Genomic DNA, 19,716 nt, shown 5'->3' on the forward strand with positions numbered 1-19,716 from the left:
GGTGTGGGGGTGTGTGTGTGTGTGTGTGTATGTGTGTGTGTGTGTGTGTGTGTGTGTGTTGGGGGAGGAGCTGGAAGTAACTACTATCCAACCCCCCAGAGAAGGATGACAAATCAAAGATGATTTTAAAAAAGCAAAAAACTGTGCCTTAAATGAATTGAATTTGCAAACTTAAAGCTTTCTGATTAGAGTTCAAAGCTAGCCTGTCTTTACACTTAAAAAAAAGGATCCAGTGATTTCTCTTACTGAAATGCATTCCCAAAACAACATTGCAAGTTTAAAAAAAGTACTTAGTAACATTTGAGTGGGTATGAGAATTAGGAAGATGAAAGTAATGAATGTGTGAAATTTTTTCTTCTCTAATTACTGAAAATAAAAGCATTATTAAATCAGTTCTACTGATTAGCAATGAGGGGAGACATTGAATACCACTCCCACTCCGCCCCCTAACCTTGGCTGACAAGCCCCACCCCCGCTTCTTAAAGCAGAGTTGTAGCAAACCGTGTGGCCCGGAGTCCCAGGAGCTCTCTTACAGGCACGCTCTTACCTATAGTTTTGAACTTCAGAGGGCCTCAGTTTGGGAGCATAGAATGGCCTCGACGGTAGAAATTCATAAAGAAGATAACGCCACATATTAGCCTTGATTTCTACCTAAGCAAGGTGCACCGGCCTTGCATGTTTATTTTCTTTATGCCCTGATGGGGGCGCTAGGGAGCAAGGAAACCAGCTACCTTTCACAAGTCTTACCCTTCAGGCGTCAGGAAGAAGGATTCTTAAATTGTCAAAAGAGAGGGACCTTAGAAATGGATTCTATTGTCCAGCCCCCTTGTGCAGTTGGAGAGACTGAGGACCCAAGAGAAGCCATGACTTTCCTAAGGCAGAAGCCGAGAGCAGCCCCAGGGCTCTGGACACAGCTCTGCTTCCCTTTTCCTAAAGCATGGGGAGGGCCGAGGGCCCAGGGCTGGAGGCCAGGACAAAGCCAGACTCCCGTGGCACCTCTGGTCTTGAATGCCCTGGAGAGTGTGTGCACACTTGCTCGCACACAAAACCTTCTTTCCTTCCATCCTTTCATTCTTAACTTCTTAGCCACACATTTCAGTGTTTTAAAAAAGAAACACGATGATAAATAGTAATTCCAAAATAACCCAGGCTCCTGCCTTAATGATGTCTGGCTGTTGTTGGGTGCTGTCAAGGTGATTCCTGCTCATAGCAACCCCATGTGACAGAGTAGAATTGCCCCGTAGGGTTTCCTAGGCTATAATCTTTATGGGAACAGATCGCCAGGCCTTTCTCCCATGGAGTGGCTGGTGGGTTTGAACCACCAACCTTTCAGATAACAATTGAGTGCTTAACCTTTATGCCACAGGGCATCACCTGTTAAAGACTTGTCAGCCTTAGCCTGGTTTGCTTGTGGAGGTCTCTTTGATGGCCAGCGTGGATGAAGCATTGATGGGCCAGTTGTCCTCTTTGCCCTCCTGAGTGTCTCTCCTCACATAGCCCAGCACGCCGTGCTCTGAGACGGTGATATCCCCCACATAGGAGCACAAGAGGATTTACCCGGTGCTAATGACAGAGCACTCTCTTTGTGGGGTGAGGCATCTTCAAAGCCCTCTGTAAAGGTTCCTCTTAAAGGGATATCTTTGCAATACACAGACTCTGGCCAGATTCCAGGGCTGAGCTAGCACTCAGAGGGCCCACTGAGTCTGGGGGTATCTGAGCCCTGTGAATCTGATGACTCTCATTTCTCTGTCCCCATAGACTGCAAGTGATTGGAAGAGAAGGCAAGCATACAATTATGAGCATCTTCCATAGGCCAGGCCCTGTCCCCTTACGTTTCCTCATTTAATCCTTGTTAACAAGCTCCTTTCACAGATGAGGGTGCTGAGGTTCAGAGAGGTAAAACAGCTTGTCCAAAGTCACAGCCATTAGCTGGTATTGGAACCATTAGCGGAGATGTGAACCCGAAGGGGTGCCATTATTCCTGTTTTTTCTAGACGGAGAGGTAAACCAGAGCTGATGGGTGTTTTGAATGGGGTAGACCAAAGCCTCCAGCGCCTTCCATCTGGCTGCTGTTCAGGGTCCCATCCATACACATAAGTGAATGCATATCAAGATCCTTAAAAACCTACCTGCCCTTTGATCCAGCAGTTCTAATTCCTGGAGTTTATCCTAAGGGAGTAGTCAGATGAGAATCCAAAGGCGTGCACGTAAGACAGTGTGGCGGCGAGGTAGGAACACAGGCTCTAGAGTTGGAAAGACTTGGCTTGGAATCCCTGCTCCACACATATCAGCTGTGTGCCCTTGGGCACTGTCACTTCACTTAACCTCTCTGACCCTCAGATTCCCTAGGTGTAAAATGGGTATAATGATGGTGCCTCCCTTGTCAGTGGGTGATGAACAATAGAGTACATAAGATTATGAAAGAAAATCACGTGGTCGAGTACATGGTACACTGTCAAAAACAAAAACCAAAAAAACCCGTTGCCCTGGAGTCAATTCTGACTCATAGTGACCCTACAGGACAGGGTAGAACTGCCTCATAGGGCTTCCAAGGAGCAGCTGGTGGATTTGAACTGCTGACCTTTTGGTTAGCAGCCGTAGCTCTTAACCACTGTGCCACCAGGGCTCCATACTCTGTAAGTGCTTAATAAATGCTACTTGTTATGTTGTGATAGCAGAAAGAAGAAACCACGTAAATATTCAATAGTAAAGAATTGGCTAAAAAATTATAGCCATACAATGAGATCTTTGCAGCAATTTAAAATAATGTTACAGGTGAATATTTGAGATGGAAGGGCCTTCACAATGTATTATTAAATGAACGAACAGTTACAAAATATGTAAATAGTATAATCTGATTCCATTGTTCTAAAACACACACCAAAAAGGTCAAGGATACATTCTAAAGCAGTTTCTAAATATGATCCCCAAGCCAGCAGCCTGAGGGTCCCAACCACCTGAGAACTTGTTAGGAATGCAGATTCTTGGGCCTCCTGAATCAGAAACTCTGGGGGTGGGCCTGGAAGTCTGCATATTAACAAGCTAGAGGGGGTGGGGGAGGTTCCTAAATGCTCAAGTCTGAGAACCACTGGCTGTTCTAAATGTTAACAGTGATTATCTGTGGGGCTGAGAAATAGTAAGTGCTTTTTATTTTCATTGTATTTTTCTTTATTTTCTAATTTTTTCTTAAACAGTAAATGTATATTACTCATTAAAAAAAAAAAAAAGCCAAACCTGTTGTCGAGTAGATTCTGGCTCATAGTGACCCTATGGGACGGAGTAGAACTGCCCCATAGGGTTTCCAAGGAGTGGCTGGTGGATTTGAACTGCCAATCTTTTGGCTAGCAGCCTGAGCTCTTAACCTCTGAGCCACCAGGATTCCATATTACTCATGTAATCAGGAAAAAAAAAAAAGAGCACTCAAAAGATGTTTTTAAAATAAAACCATATTCTAGAAGCTTCTGTTGGTAACAGCAGTGCCACGTTCAAGTTAAAAGCACTGGATAAGCACAGTGTCTGGGGGTGCTCCAGTGTGAGTTCATGTCTCCCCCACCCTCTTCTACAGGTGACTATTATTGGATACACACTTGGGATTCCTGATGTCATCATGGGTATTACTTTCCTGGCAGCAGGGACGAGTGTTCCAGACTGCATGGCCAGCTTAATCGTGGCGAGACAAGGTACAAATCCTGCCTCGGCCCTGCCGGAGGCATACGGTTCATAACTTTATGACTGGTAGTTGTTAAACCCTGATATGGAAGAAACTGGTGTCTGGAAAGCACTGTTTATTAGATTCCATCCATGGAGAGAATCCCACCAAGATAAACTCCTCCAGACCTGTGGAAATGTTTACTCAAATGGAGTTGTATAAAAATGAACAGGTTCTGAAATCATCAGTCAATGTGAGATTGAACAGATTCTAAGACCAGACTTTATGTAGCAAATGATCTAGTGTCAAGAAACGTTCTGGTCCCAGGAAGGTAAAGTGAGGGGCATCCTGTACATCCAACTCTTTCCCCATTCTTCTTCGAAGTCCTAGAACATTGTAAAAGTGGCATGGGGACATCTGACCTCCTGTAACTTCATAAGGGAGGAGAATCATCAGCGTCAGCACAAGGCTGATTCCTATGAGGCGGAGGTCAGGCATATCTCCTCTCTCCAACCTTTTTACCAATTCTGACACAAGCTGTCCCGCCCATGGCACTCTCTTCTTCTCTGCTGGGTTCGATAATTCATTGCAATGGCCACACAGAACTCACAGACGATACTCATGATTATGGGGTTTATTAGGGAGGTAACAAGTTACATTCAGGATCAGGAATGACTCAGGATACAGTTCTTTGATCAAGACACCGTCTTCTCCGCCATGCCCACAGACGGGCCTCTCTCTGGCCCTTGGCCTCTCAGCCTTTCAGCCTGTTGGCTTTGCCTCTGCCTCACTCGGACAAGTGTTACAAAGCTCTTTAGTTCTCCCAATACATGCCCAGAGGCACCCCACTCTGCCAGTAAACCTTGGCCCAAAGGTGCTCAGCTCTCTCTTACTCTGTGAGTTGGCACACCCACTGTAGCTGTCTTGCTCAGTGGGCCAGAAAGCCCATTGCACCATCTCATGCCGGTCTCCTGGCTCTGCTGCTGCCATTTCTCTGCCACGACTTCTCGCCATCTCATATGGTCTCCAGTGTTACAGCTGTCTGTCTCCTGAGGTTCTCAGCACAGAGATCCTGGGTCCAAAGGATATGCCCCACTCCTGGCTCTTCTTTCTTGGTGGTAGTGAGGTTCCCTTTCTGCTCTGAGAGAGCTCGTTTTAAGTCTAGCAGGATGGCACAACTGACCAATCCACTCATTAAGGTTCCATGAACCTTATTTACATTATTAGCAAGCTGTCCAGTCCCCTTGGTGGGCCACAAGCACCTTATTTGCGTAGTCTCACCCAGTCATTTTGTAGGAGTCACAAGACCCTGCAAGAGAGGCCATATAAAAGTGATTCGTTGCACTGCAAACAAGTAGGCTGGTGGTTTCTTTTGGGCTTACTGAGTGACATGGGTTTGAGGAGTGACTATATGCTCTTTGATAGCAGAACAGAAGAGCTGTAAAGAGCCTGGCCTTTATCTCCTGCCCCTTTTCTGTCAGTGAGATGGCATCTCAGCATGAACACATCTTCCCCAGTAGATGAAAGTATGGGGCTCAGGGGAGAGGGAGATGAATAACAGAATAAAATTTCAGAGGAGACAGGAGAAGAGAGAAGCACCCACAGAGAAAGGCTGGCTTTGGAAAGAGACGTAGAACATTTTCTTTTTCCAAGATAAGAGAAAGGGTTGATGATTGGGTGGTAGGTCCTGAGAAAACATGCGCTGAGGAAAGGGGAAGGGAGGCGTATCTTTGGTGGCAGGCTGGGGCCTTGCAGAGAATGGGGTGGTTGGGGACATCAGCTGAGAGGAATGGACCTTTGAGGTGAGCACAAGGAATGCCGATGAGCACCAAGGCCTGGCTGATGTGCAGTGGCATGAGCTTGGGTGGGATTCAGTCATCCCTGCTCCAGTGACACACAGCTGAGAGAGGACAAGTTCACCCAGAGCTGGGTTGACTGAGGACACCATGGAAGGTCAAGGGGTTGAGAGAATGTGCAGTTTAGACAACTGATCCTGGAGTCCAGGCTAGTGGGGGAGGGTCATGATGCCTGAAGGTCTGATTAATGGGAGAATTAAGGAGGTTAAGACTTTGGACATGTTATCAGGAAAGACCAGTCTCTGGAGAAGGACATCGTGCTTGGTAAAGTAGAGGGTCAGAGAAAAAGAGGAAGACCCTCAACGAGATGGATCAACACAGTGGCTACGACAATGGGCTCAAACACAGCACTGATTGTGAGGATGGTGCAGGACTGGGCAGTGTTTTATTCTGTTGTACATAGAGTCGCTATGAGTTGGAACTGACTGGATGGCATCTAACAACAAACAGCTAAGGCCTTGGGTCAGGGGGTTTGGTGAGGCCAAGGAAGGGGCTCTGTAGGACTAAGGGAGAGATGGGGTTCTGAGGGAGGACGTGATCTCAGAGGGCTTTGGTGGTCTCTGTAAGGAAGGAAACTGAGAAAGGGTGAGGCCAGAGGGTAGGAGTATATAATTGTCATAAAGGCGCATTGACGTGATGGACAGAGAATCCAACAGACATGGTTGAAGGACCAACAGTCTCTTTAATGGTGAGGCTACAGAAACCTCTGTTCAGAGTCTGCCACCCAAAGCAGGGACAGTGCAGCATACTCTGACGTGGAGGCACTGCGTCCTGGACCCCACTAAAGTCGGCCTTCTCAAAGATGGTCAGGTCAGCAGCTTCAGCTTCACCTGGGAGCTCATGAGAAATGCAGAAGCTCAGGCGCCCCCAGACTCACTGAATCAGAACCTGCATTCTAACAAAACCCCCAGGTGATGTGCATTCTGACAAGACCCTCAGGTGATCTGCGCTCTAACAAGACCCCCAGGTGATCTGCATTCAAACAAGACCCCTCCCCCACCCCCCACCCCGTGACCTGCATTCTAACAAGGCCCCCCCCAAGATGATCTGCATTCTAACAAGGCCCCCCAACGTGATCTGCATTTTAACAAGAGCCCTCAGGTGATCTGCATTCTAACAAGCCCCTGCCCCAGGTGATCTGTATTCTAACAAGGCCCCCCCCCCCAGGTGATGTGCATTCTAACAAGACCCTCAGGTAACTCCATCCTCCTTAGAGTCTGAGAAGAGCTGCCTGTCCGAAGGTTCTCAGAGGATTACACAGATGCCAGCAGTACCAACTGGGCAGAGTGGGAAGTCCGCCCAACCTGAGAGGCTCACGCCCGCCCCCGTTCTCAGGTGTCTTTACACAAACGCCCCGCCTACTCACCAGGTGCAAGTTGTTGCCGTGAGCTGCCTTTGAGTCAGCCCCTGACTCATGGTGACCCTGTGTAGAATGGGATCCAACCGTTGTGCTCCAAAGGGTTTACACTGGCTGAGTTTTCGGAAGTAGATCACCAGGCCTTTCTTCCTAGTCTGTCTTAGTCTGGGAGTTCCACAGAAACCTATCTAGGTGCAAGTAGCTGGTCCAAAACAGTTGCTGCACACTCCTGTGTTTTACAGTGACTGGGAGACGGGCAGGTCAGTGTCCCAGAGATAACCCCACTCAGCAGGGCTGAGGTACCAAGATTTTGAGGTCACTCAGAACAGTGCCCTGGACTGGCAGGAAGGAAGAATATAAAGCCAACCGTGAGATCCCTGAGGGAGGCAGTGTGTCCTAGAGGGCAGCAGTGAGGGCAGGACGAGGGATGACCCAGGTCTGGCTGGCTGGCTCTCATAGGCGGGCACGTGGTCAAACACAGACTCAGCCACTTGTCCAGATGCTGATCTGAGTTGCTGCTGAGCTGCTCAGCCATCGAAACAATGCTACAGCGACAGGCATTTTGTTTTTAGGCTTGTTCATTCCGCAAACATTTGTATATGTGCCAGGTAACGGCAAACATGTTGAATTAGGACTAAGCGGCCAGGTAAGAATAGGCTGTAGCCAGCATGAATTTTAGTTATAAAAGTTTGTTTTCTGACTTGTGATATCCTTGAGTTATTAAGTTCCCCAGATAGCATGGCTAGCATGATGCTGGACAGTTGGGAGGAAAGACGACACGCCCCTAGCCCAGGGATAGATTACCCAATAAGCAAGGTACGCACAAAACAGGTGAAATTGTATGCTACAGATTAGTAAGTAAGCACAAGTAAGCCTGTGCATACCTTGCTTACTGTAAGCTCATGCTTACCTTGCTTACTGGTTAATCTGCCCTAGCCCTAGCCTTTAAAAAACTTGTAATCTGCTTGGGAAAGACAGTTCAGCCTTCCAGAATCAGCAGGGCATAAAAGACCCTGTAATTGGAACCAGGTTGTGAGTGCCATCACCTGGGCCACCAGCATGCATCATGGTTTGGTGTAAAGGACACTGGACCAGGCGTCCTGAGACTGATCCACTCAAACTGTGTGATCCTGGGCACGCTCCAAGCCTCAGTTCCTTCATCTGCCACTTGCGGATGATATCCTCTTTCTCCCAGAGTTACTGGGAAGATGAAATGAGAAGCACGCAGTGAGTCCTCAGAGAAGACCAGCTGAAGGTCCCCTTTAGACTTCATGAAGGAAGTGGATCTTAAAAACCAGAAGAAATTAAAAAAAAAAAAAAAACAGTTGCCATCAAGTCAATTCCAACCCCTGGCGACCCCGTGGTTTCAGAGTAGAACTGTGCTCCGTAGGGTTTTCATCGCTGTGACCTTTCAGAAGCAGATCTCCAGGCCTTTCTTTCAAGGTACCTCTGGGTGAGTTTAAACCCCCAAACTTTTGTTTAGTAGCCCAGAGCTTAACGTTTGCACCACCCAGGGACTCCTCAAGTGCATCTTAGACCTCACAAAAAGGTTTGAGAAATTTGGGGTCCATGAGGAAAGAATTCCTTTTCAAAGAATAGCACTAATAGGTTAGTTATGGGATAGTTATAGGGTTTCCAGTGACCTGCATGAATGAAATGTGTCGGTTGTCCCCTCCAGGCCTTGGGGACATGGCAGTCTCTAACACCATAGGAAGCAACGTGTTTGACATCCTCGTAGGACTCGGCATACCATGGGGCCTGCAGACCATGGTTATTAATTATGGATCCACGGTAAGTTACTCTCACCTCTTAAGCAGACAAGATTGATGCCAGATGCATACACTTTATGGTGAATGATAGTGGGGTTGGCCCTGGTCCCACTTAAGGATCTGGAGAACATGCTGTTCCCTTCTCCTTAGCACCTGGGCACCCACTTTCCCCGAACACTTCCAGAGCAGCCCAGGAGAGGTGTCTTTAGGAGGGGGCCCATGTGTACCTTGCTTACTGGTTAATCCACTTCTGCCAGGAGGGCGCTGCAGGAGGGAGCCGTGCTTGCTGAGCGCTCATCAGTGCTCCACCCCCGTCTCAGCCCTCGCTATGCTACCCAGAGTCGGCCAGACTCGGGGTTATGGGGCACAGTCCTCCAGACCACCAAGTCCACCCACAAGCGGAAACATCAGCCACAAGTTGGGGGGTCTCCTGGGCCACCCTCACGTCTGACCAGCTGGCTATCAATTTGGGGGTCCCCGTAGATTCCTTCAGATCTGATAATTTGCTAGAACAACTTATAGAACTCTGAAAAGCGCCATCTTTATGATTAGTTTTTTTATAGCAAAAGGCTAGACATCAGAACCAGCCAAAGGAAGAGACACATAGAGCAGAATCAGGAATTAGGAGGGTTCCAGTAAGGAGCTTCTTTGTCCTCAGGGACACGTTACCATCCAGAATCGATGTATGGGCAATACATGTGTGGAGTATTGCCAACCCAGGAAGCTCCCCCGAGCTTCTCAGAGTTTTTATTGAGATTTCATTCCATAGTCATGATGGATTGAATCATTGCCCACATGATAGAACTCAATCTCCAGTCCCTCTTTTCTCCCCAAGGGTGGGGCTGATACCACATGCTCAAAGCCCCAACCCTCTAATCAGATGGTCAGTCTTTCTGGCTGGACCAGCCTCCCCATACTGAGTCATCTCCTTAGCATAAACTACCAGGTGTAGTCCTAGGGGCCCGCCATGGATAACACGACACCCTAGTCACTGGGGAAATTCAAGGGGGTTAGAGGTTACCTCCAAGGAACTGGGGACAAAGGCCGGACAAATTCTTTATGACACACTTGACCTAGTACACCTCCTCAGATGAGAAGGCTGAGGTCGGCAGTCAAGACTTGAACCTACATTTACCTGACCCTCCAAGGCCATGTGCTCACCAGTGAACACCTGTGTTTTCTGTACGAGGGGATGAATATGACGGAGGACACTGGGCTTCCAGAATGGATGGGTGCTGTGCAGTCAAGAAGTCAGGGCATGTGTATGTTTTTTTTCCAGGTGAAGATCAACAGCCGAGGTCTGGTCTATTCGGTGGTGCTGTTGCTGGGCTCTGTCGCTCTCACCGTGAGTGTTTACGATCCCCGAATAGAAGCCTCATGCATGTTCCATTGCATCTGGTTCTGCCTAGTCACTTGTGTTACTCTGACCTACCTCTCACTTCCCCGTTGCTGTTGAGTCAGTTCCGACTCATAGTGACTCTGTAGGACAGAGTGGAACTGCCTCATAGGGTTTCCCAGGCCATAATCTTTACAGAAGAAGTCTGCCACATCTTTCTCCCGAGGAGCCACTGGTGGCTTTGAACCTCTGACCTTTCGGTTAGCAGCCAAGCACTTAACCACTGTGCCACCAGGACTCCACAGTATAGAGGTGCGTAAATGGAGAAGACTCACGGATGCTCTGAACCACGTTTTTGCCAAGAGCATTGGCACCCACTACACTCTTCCCTGAGCAGCTAAGAATTCTCCAGAGGAGATGAGTTCCATTTCCTTCGCTCTTTCTGCCCTGTCGGGTCTCCTCCCACTAGTGCCTGTAGGAGTGAAGTCCTGCCCGACCCTGGGACAGTCAGGCGTCAAGACTGGCACACAATAAAAATCAGATCCTCCTTACTCCACATGCCCAGCGCTGGGTTAAGCACCTTACCAGCACCAGTCGCTGTCCAGTCAACTCTGACTCATGGAGATCCCATGCGTGTCAGAGTAGAACTGTGCTCCATAGAGTTTTCAATGACCAATTCCTCAGAAGTGATCGCCAGGCCTTTCTTCTGAGGTATCTCTGGGTGGACTCAAACCACCAACGTTTCGTTTAGCACCAGAGCACATTAACCGTTTGCACCACCCGGGGACTTGCCCATTATTCTATTCAATCCTCACAACAACCTGATGAGGGAGATGACATTAACATTCCCATTTTGCAGAAGAAATCAAGGCTCAGAGGTTAAGTCAATTGCCTGAGATCACATAGTTTGGAAGTGGCAAAGCTAGGATTTGAACCCAGGTCTGTCTGTCTATGTAGGACCCAAGAAGCTTCTATTCCCTACGCTGATTAGGTAACTATGAGCCAACCATCAGGAAGCCTTGGTTCAGGGATAAGAATGAAAGGCAATGTGGAAGAGGGTAGGAAGAATGTAGAATGAGGATGTGTTTCACTCCCCTCCTCTCATAAGCACACACCCAAGTAGAAAAAATGGCCGAAGCCAAAGTTTGCGAGGCCATAGGCCCGCAGGAGCCTTGGGGACTTTGCTGAGGGAAAACCAGGATGATAAGTTCCTCCAGCAAAGGAAGCAGCCAGAGAAAGATACTCTCTGTCCCTGGAGAAGGCCTGAGCAGGGAGGACCATATGTCTGAGACTGGGCCCAGGAAGTGGCAGGCCTGCCTGGAGAGGGCCCGTCCCAGGAGGGCGGCTGCTGTGCGTCCCAGGGTCGGCGGGACTGAGTGCAAGGCTCCCTGTTCATCAGATACGAGGTCCGAAGCCCCCAGGGCTTCTTCTGATCACACGGAAGAGGTTCCTGGCACCACCCCTTTCTGCTCTTGCCCACACTTTCCAGAGAGTTTTGGGGTTCATAACCCACGTGTAGTTTTCCAGCAGAAAAATGCCTTTTGTATTTCTTTGCCCCGTCTTAGTTTTCTAAGGCTGCTGTAGCGCAGATACCGCAAGTGGGTTGTTTTAAAGAACAGAAATTTATTTCTGTTCAGGCAGCTAGACGTCGGAATTCAGGGCACTGGCTCTAGGGGAAGGCTTTCTCTCTCTCTCTCTGTTGGCTCTGAGGATCCTTGTCTCAGCTTCTGCAGCCCTGGACTTCCTCAGTTCCTCAGCAATCTTCACGTGGCATCTGTCTTCCTCCCTTCATGCTTCTTCTCTCTGTGTCTAGGCTGCTCCTTACACCTCAGAAGTGATGAGGTTTAGGACCCACCCTGCACTGCTATGGCCTCATTAACATAACAGAGAAAACTCTATTTCCAAACAGGATTACATTCACAGCCATAAAGATTGGTATTCCAGCACACATTCTGGGGGGACACAGGTCAATCTGTAACAGCCCCCAAGCCCAGCTCTTGCACTCTCTTCCCAGGTCCTCGGCATCCACCTTAACAAATGGAGGCTGGACCGGAAACTGGGTGTCTACGTGCTGGTTCTCTACGCCATCTTCTTGTGCTTCTCGATAATGATAGAGTTCAACGTCTTCACCTTCGTCAACTTGCCCATGTGCCGAGATGACGACTAAAGCTGGGCCGCTGCCCACGGGGAGTGTTTTCGAGACCCTGTGATGCTGGCGTCCTCTTCTCTCTCTCCCTCCCCCACCGCAAGTCTCCCCTGCATCCGCAGCCACAGTCTGTTCTTTCATCCGCTGGAAGGAAGAGCCATCGTGGCCTTAGTCTGGTCGCGGGCAGACTGCTGGACGCGTCCCCCCTGGAGTTCCAGCCCCAGAGGCAGGATTCGGGGCGGTGGTTTGCACAGCTTCGCAGACCTCTGAGCTGCCGGCCACAGGTGCGTGAGCATCTCCTCTCTCCCACGCTGGAGTCAGAAGGACTTCTGTGTGCGGTTTGTCTTTCTGTTGCGGAAATGAGGCAGTCGGTGAGCCTGAGGCCTCCAGGGGCAAGTGCAAAATAGAGATACTGTTCTCAAGAGTAATCTCTGGGCCCGAGGGGCTGAGTCCTTCTGCAGCTTGTGCTCCTGAGAGCTCCTGCTGGAAGCTCTCACAGCATAGAGGGGCAAGGCCTCAACATATTCAGGTTTGGGGCGGTGGCATTCCACTCCTTCTGGAAGAGCTGGAAGAATGTGTACTGTTTCTTAGAGCAGAAGCGAGAAAGCAAGTGAATATCCTTATCACTTTTCTTGATACATTCAGAGAATGAGCAATGAAATATTAAAAATAAAATATCATATCAATCAGCATACTTGAAAACTATCATTCCATTCGGAAGGACCACAGTGGAAACCAAAAAGATAATGCTTGTAGAAAATGAATCTATGCCTATCACTTTGTACTGGCGCTGAGACGTGCAGTTTGGGATATAGAAAAAGGTGAAAGACAAACTTCTTAAAGGGTGCTAACTCAGAGACGCAGTGGGGGTTGTAGTTTACAGCTATACATTCCAGACCCTTCTGTGATGCAATGTACTGTCAGCTTGGGTTTGTCATTTCTTTCTTAATGCTCTAGTCTTAAAATCACCCTGTTGAAAGACCCCTTTGTTTATATGCCCAACAAATTTTGTAGCCTGCTGAACTGGAATGTGTGTGCAAGAAGAAATGGCGAAAGACAAGAAGAGAGAGTTCCTGAAAAGCAGTGAATTGCTGTCTGGTCAGCTGAAGGCATGAGAACTGTCACTTAGAATTTTTAGAGCTAAGTTACTTGAACCTTACAGTTTGCTACCCATGAGAGGCCAAGGACAGGAGTTTGATTCAAAAGTAGATAGAAAAATCTTAAGCAATTTTCACCCACTTTGGAGCTCTAAAATATACATTTAAAAGATTTATGAACAGAAACTATTCATGGTTTCTAAAAAGAAAGCACAATTAATTTTATAGAGAGCTTTTTTAATTTTTTTTAATGTTTCTATGGTAAAAATCTGTCCGATCTGATGCACGTTTAATATTGAGATATTTTGCACGGGAGAACGTATGGGAACTACCCATGATGATGTGAGAAAGGGAAGTTTTTAGTAACACACCAGAACTCTTTGTCACTGATGATGGTGTTGAATGTGAGCTTAAATCCAAGAGCTAATCCCTTCCTGAGACACAAGGATTCTGACCCATCTTGGAACTTGTGACTCTGCCTTTTAAGGCCTCCTGAATTTCCAAAGGAGCAAGTGTTCCAGCTTGTGCTGTTCGAGTTCCTTTTAGCATGAGCCTGAGATGGGATTAGGCTCCTATCGCTGGCTTCCATTCTGGCTCCACATCAGTATTAGCAGCTACACCAAGTTAAGCTTCTGTTTTTGTCTGTCTAGATATTGGGCTCAGTGGTCTTCAGAGTGAGGACAAGGGTGATTTTCCTAAGAAATAAGCTAAGTGGGAGACCAGGGAGCCAGCCCCCTAGGTTCATCAGTATAAAGTTTAGATGCAAGAGGTTTCAGAGCCCTTGGGACCACTCTGCACCCTAATAGTGTAGCCTAGTCCCTTGTCCCCTATTTTATGGACTAATCCAGGTTTCCCAGTGCTTCTGTCTCCATTTTGATGCTCATAACTGCCCTGTGATGTAAATAGGAGTTATTCTCCCCATTTAACAGAAAACTGAGCCCTGGAGTGGTCAGGTGATCCTAGGTCAATGGCCAGTCAGGAGCAGAACATGAACCAAGCCCAGATCTGCCCCCTCCCCAGCTCAGCCGTCTCCATGGGCTGGTAATCCTTGAAGAGTAGGGGCGGACCGATGCCTTTGCCCTGGTGGTACATACTGATTGTTTGTGTCAAAGCCTCATCAACTATGTAATTGTCTCCTGGGCTCCCCCAGGTCATATCCTAACATCTGTCCCTTTCCAGTGTCCCTGTATTTTTTCTGAAAAAGACCAACATTTTTAGCTACAAGGCACAGGCCCCACGGCCCCCTCACCCCCGCTCACGTTCCGTTCTCTGAACCCTTGTGAAGCTTTCCGAGAACACATTCTAATTCCCCTCCTCTTCCTCAGCAGAATCCATCTGAGATTCCAAAGTATACTGCAGTTGCAGTTTGAGAATAGAATATAACATTTTTAATCTGTAGAGCGCTCCTCGTGGCTAATTTTCTTTTGACTTTAATGTGCCAATGTAATTTCCTTAAAAGATCTATGTGTTTATTATATAGGAAACAATATATACACTATAGGTGTATTCTTTTTTAACAAAATATTTTTCCATCATGAATTTAAAGAATTGCTGGATTAGTTAGGCCTTCATTTTAACATAACAGTCTCATCTCAACAAAGGATCACTTCCTTTATTTTCTTCCTGAAACTAATTACCCGTTGCTGTCGAGTCAATTCCAACTCATAGCAAAGCTAATTAGTATGTGGTAATTACTCCGCTAGAAAGCTAGGCAATTAAAAAAACACATTTAGCTCGTCTCATTGGGGGCAGAAAAGAAAATCAAAGCATTGCATTCAGCAAGTATGTAAAGAAGCAGAAGCTGGTATTTCCCGTCAATTCATGATTTAGAATCTGCCCTTACCTGCCGAGGCATGGTTAGGGTGGGAGGTGGGCGGTGTCTTGAGAACCTGGCCCTGGGGAAGGTTCTGGGTCAGCTGCAAAGAGAGACTAGTGGTTATGGGTACCGTGGGCAGGTCAGAGTCGGCCCTGTGTTCTCCTCTCCCTTTCCCCAGCCTTCCTATAGCCCAGCCCCAAGGTCTACTGGCGCTGTGCTTCTGCCCCTTGTCACCTGCGTCTCCACCTTGTACACAGACATCACTGCCCTTGGGAGTTTTCCCCCTGTTCGTTACACCTCACCTGTTAGGGCCGTTGTTTGCTTCTCTCCCTGCCAATCTCCAGCTTTTACAGATCCGAGCAGCTGATGGGGCGCTAAACCCAAAAAACTAAACCTGTTGCTGTGGAGTTGATTCCAACTCATGGCGACCTCATGTTTTACAGAGTAGAACTGCTCCATAAGAAACAACCCATTGCCGTGGAGTCAATTCTGACTTGTAGCGACCCTATAGGACAGAGTAGAACTGCCCCATAGGGTTTCCAAGGCTGTAATCTTTACAGAAGCAGACTGCCACGTTTTCTTCCCACGAGCGGCTGGTGGGTTCAAACTGCCAGTATTTTGGTTAGCGGCTGAGTGCTTAACCACTGGGCCACCAGGGCTCCTTTAACCCATTGCTGTGGAGTTGAATTCCAACTCACAGCAACCCTATAGGACAGAGTAGAACTGCCCCATAGGGTTTCCAAGGCTGTAAATCTTTACAGAAGCAGCCCACCACATCTTATTGCTGCATCCTTCTCCTGTGGATTGGCTAGTGGGTTCGAACCACCGACCTTTCAGTTAGCAGCTGAGCGCTTAACCATTGCACCACCGAGGCTCCTAGGGTTCCTTTAGCCCTCTCTAAAAAACCAAAAACCAGTTGCTGTTGAGTTGATTCCAACTCATGAGCGACCCCATGTGTTTCAGGGTAGAACTGTACTCCACAGGATTTTCAATGGCTGTGATCTTTTGGAAATAGATCACCAGGCCTTCCTTCCAGGGTGCCTCTGAAGTGCTACTGGGTGAATTCAAACCGCCAACCTCTCAGTAGCCAAGCGCTTAACTGTTTGCACCTCCCAGGGCCAGTTTAAACCAGGTGAGATGTGCACATACCCAAGGGCAGTACTGCAGACCTTTCCCGTAGACCTCTCCTGGGATGGCCAGGGTCTCAGTCCCAAGGGAAGAAGCCAACCCCTCTTCTCTGTTGATGATTTGTAAACCAAGAAACATCAGCAGGAGGCCATTTACCTCAACAGGCAGTAATTGGGTAAGGGCATGGAGACCATCCTAGCCTGACACTCTTCTTTCCTCCTCCTTTTTCTCCTCCCTGCACCCTAGGGCCCCTCCTCTCCCTTAGGTGGGGGCGGACAGAGGCAAGATGGACGGGGAGAGGGCCATTCGACTTCCCCAGCAGCCTTAACCCTGGGGGAAGCGGGCAAGAATCCCAGCACCCTTGGAGGAGCTCCAGGGCTGGAGGTGTTTCCATGCCCTCCCCTTCTTCCCTGGGTGTGAAATGGGCTGGCTGGCTGGCTTGAGGTATGGGAACAGTGGGGCTTCTGTTTCCATGGTTGGGAATTTTTCCACTGGGCGTCAGCAGGAGAGAGAGCCCTTTCCCGTTGGGCTGACACTGGCTCAGGGAGCCTTGTGTTCTGGAGGGGCTGTGGCCATCCCATCAGCCCTGCCTGGATACTGGGGGAAGGACTTGTTCTCTTCTCGCCCCACCCTACCCCTGCTCTCCTTCCCGTGCTGTTACTGTGGATGCGGTAGGCTCTCAGCAAATGCTTGTTGCTTGGATAAACAAAGCACATGCCTGTTAGGGTGAAAGTCTTCGGGAGATTGTACCCTTCTGCCATTATGTAGATATCCACCGGTCCATCTAAGACCCTCTGCCCGAGATTTCTGCATGTAGCCCACCTCCCCCGGGGGCAGTAGGCTGGTGTGTCTGGGCACCTGAGATGGTCCACCCTCGACAGCTTCAGCATCGTATTGTGCCCATCAAAACTTAAGAAAATGGGCTCTGGGTGGCAGAAAGCCCATCATCCCGCACCCACCCCAGCTCCCAAAGTGCTGCCCCCTGGCCTCTGCCCTCTCTTTTGAGGTGGATCCTCCCAGCGTGCATCTGGGCACCCTTGCCAGCCATGAGCACTTGCTTTCTAGCTTCTCTGCTCTCTGCTGCTGATCACCAGGGCCCCTCAAGATGAAGTCCCCTGCGGAGTCTTCTCAAAGCATGGAGAAGGGGCCTCCGGGCACTCTGGTCAGTCCTCCCGAACGTATCAGTCATGTAGGTGATAGAACAAGAGTGAGAGGGTATTTCCATGACCCATTCCGCGAGGCAGAGACCCAGGCAGCCTGCACACAAGGCCTTTGTGGCTCACTTAGAACCTCCGCCCTTAGCAGCCTAGGCAGGGGCATCTTTGTCTTGCCGCAGAGAATTTTTCCTCAAAGGGCACATCCACAAAGGTAAGCAAACTAATCCGTTGCCATAGAGTTGATACCAACTCATGAAGACGCCATGTGTGCAGAGTAGAACTATACTCCATAGGGTTTTCAGTGGCTGTGATCTTTTGGAAGTAGATCACTAGGCCCTTCTTCTGAGGTGCCTCTGCGTGGGTTTGAACCCCCAACCTTTCAGTTAGTAGCCCAGCTAGTAACTGTTTGCACCACCCAGGTACTCCACAAGGGTACAGATTTTAAAGTGGTGTTTGAATTTAGATTGTTTTATGTGCTTGTGATGGACTGCCACAAGAACGAACAAATCTGACTTGGAAGTAGTACAGCCAGAATGCTCCTTAGAAGCGAGGTTGGTGAGACTTTGTCTCGCTTACTTTGGACACATTATCAGAAGGGACCAATCCCTGGAGAAGAACATCGTGCTTGGTAAAGTAGAGGGTCCGCGAAAAAGAGGAAGACCCTCAACAAGATGGATTGACGCAGTGGCTGCAACAATGGGCTCAAAAATAGCAACGATTGTGAGGATGCCACAGGACGGGGCCATGTTTCGTTCTGTTATACGTAAGGTCGCTGAGTTGGAGCTGACTCGACGACACCTAACAACAACGAGATGTGCTCGTTAATAAAACTAAATTGGGACACTAGTTTTGTGTTTAACTTCAGACCTGGGAGCTTGTGGGAGAATGCCCGCCCGACCCAGTGTTTCCCACCTAGAGGACGTAGGTGCCTCCCTGAAATCAGGAGAAGGGGCTCTTTTCTCCAGTTCTGCCCTCTGGCAGAGCGCTTTTCTCCATTACAACAGGGAAGCCAGCTGGGTGGTGGTGGAGCTTCAATTCGTTTATGGTAGCTTGGGCTTTAAAAACTCCAGTTTTTCAAAGACAGATGGTGCCCTGTCTCCTTCATCTCTGCTAAACCTTCAAACACCTGCAGGCAGGTGCTGTCCTGGGTCTGCGGCAGTACTTAATAACACATTCATTGTGTCTGCTTCTCCTGCATGTTCCTAGGGCTTTTCACCACTGCTCTCAGGACGCTGGTGTCTGGTTGTCCAGGTTGTGTGGCTCTTCCTCCCGCTTCTTGGTTAGCAGGGGCTGAGAACATCTGCTCTTCGGGGCTAGGAAAACGCCCAGTTCAGTACTGGGGGGCAGTGAGGCATCTCAGAGTTGAAAATACGCACTGCCTGTGTGAACTTGAAGTCCCCCGGCTGTGTGGGTTTTCTGCCCACTAGATTTACATGTCTGGGGTTGGCCGCTGCTTAGTTCATGGTCACGATGACAAATTACCTACCTAATCCGCACGTCTTCCCACGGTGGCCAGAATCCAAACTGCTTTTATACAACATGTTGGTCGGGACTTTTCCACGGATGAGGCCAGTAAAATCCTTAATCCTGGAGAGCGTGTACCCCACATCCCATCCCTTCCCCCACCACACACATACACTGGAAAACAATTTCTTTTAAGTTCTCAAGGTGGGGGTGGGGTTCGTATCTGGTCACATGGTTTGTTACGATTAGCCTTTGTGCGCGAAGGGAGGGTCTCAAACAACAGAACCCTCCCTGCTGCCACTCCAGAACCCCAAGATGGGAGTTCCCAAGTCCGTCTCAGATGGACATGTGGTCCCCTTTCGACAGAAGGAATAAGGCCTTTCTCCTACTGGAAACCACTGGGGTGTAAGCAAAGCAGCTCTGTGTTCCCAAATAAAATGTTCTAGTGGTTTGATGGTTTTTGTTTTTTCTGGCCACCAGGGCTTCTCGGCCCTCACCTTGCAGAGGTGCCTTTCTGAGCTGCAGACCCCATGACCACACCGTCAATTCCCTCATACTTCCTCCTTGGGGTATTTGGGGACCCAGTGGACAGAGCTGAGGCTGAGCACTGTGCTGGTTCTCAGGGAGCCCCATTTAGGGGCTACTCGTCTGTGAGGCTGGGTCTCCCATTCAGACCACAGGCTCCCTGGCAGGGTCCTCTGCCTGTGTCTCCTGCCCAGCAGCTGCCATAGGGAGTACTTGCTGGGTGTCTGAACACAAAGAGGGCCTTGATTACCTTGAGAGGAAAAAGGGCTGCCAGCCAGATGGGGCCAGGCCCACAGGCTGATGTGGCAGCTGCCAAGGAAAAGGCTGAACGTGGAGAGGCCAGGCGCATCCAAGATACCCAAGAGTCAGGCCGCCCAGTCCCCCCAGGGCCATTGGATCTTTCAGGGCCCAGCCCT

At 49.0% G+C, this 19,716-nt stretch overlaps 1 protein-coding gene across 2 annotated transcripts in view; it reads left to right on the forward strand.

The window, feature by feature from the left end:
* Window positions 1-12,184, forward strand: part of SLC24A4 (solute carrier family 24 member 4) — a 210,439-nt gene extending 198,255 nt beyond the window's left edge. The window contains exons 14-17 of one of the 2 annotated variants that reach the window (XM_004376678.3): window positions 3,566-3,680; window positions 8,541-8,653; window positions 9,911-9,976; window positions 11,982-12,184. In XM_004376678.3, the coding sequence (XP_004376735.1) occupies window positions 3,566-3,680; window positions 8,541-8,653; window positions 9,911-9,976; window positions 11,982-12,134 (447 nt within the window). In that variant the 3' untranslated portion in view covers window positions 12,135-12,184. The remainder of the gene's footprint in view (window positions 1-3,565; window positions 3,681-8,540; window positions 8,654-9,910; window positions 9,977-11,981) is intronic. The other variant, XM_004376679.1, reaches the window with a different exon arrangement.
* The last annotated feature ends 7,532 nt before the right edge of the window (window positions 12,185-19,716 follow it).

The sequence above is a fragment of the Trichechus manatus genome, unplaced genomic scaffold (assembly GCF_000243295.1).
Source record: "Trichechus manatus latirostris isolate Lorelei unplaced genomic scaffold, TriManLat1.0 scaffold00045, whole genome shotgun sequence".
NCBI classification, from domain to species: domain Eukaryota; kingdom Metazoa; phylum Chordata; class Mammalia; order Sirenia; family Trichechidae; genus Trichechus; species Trichechus manatus.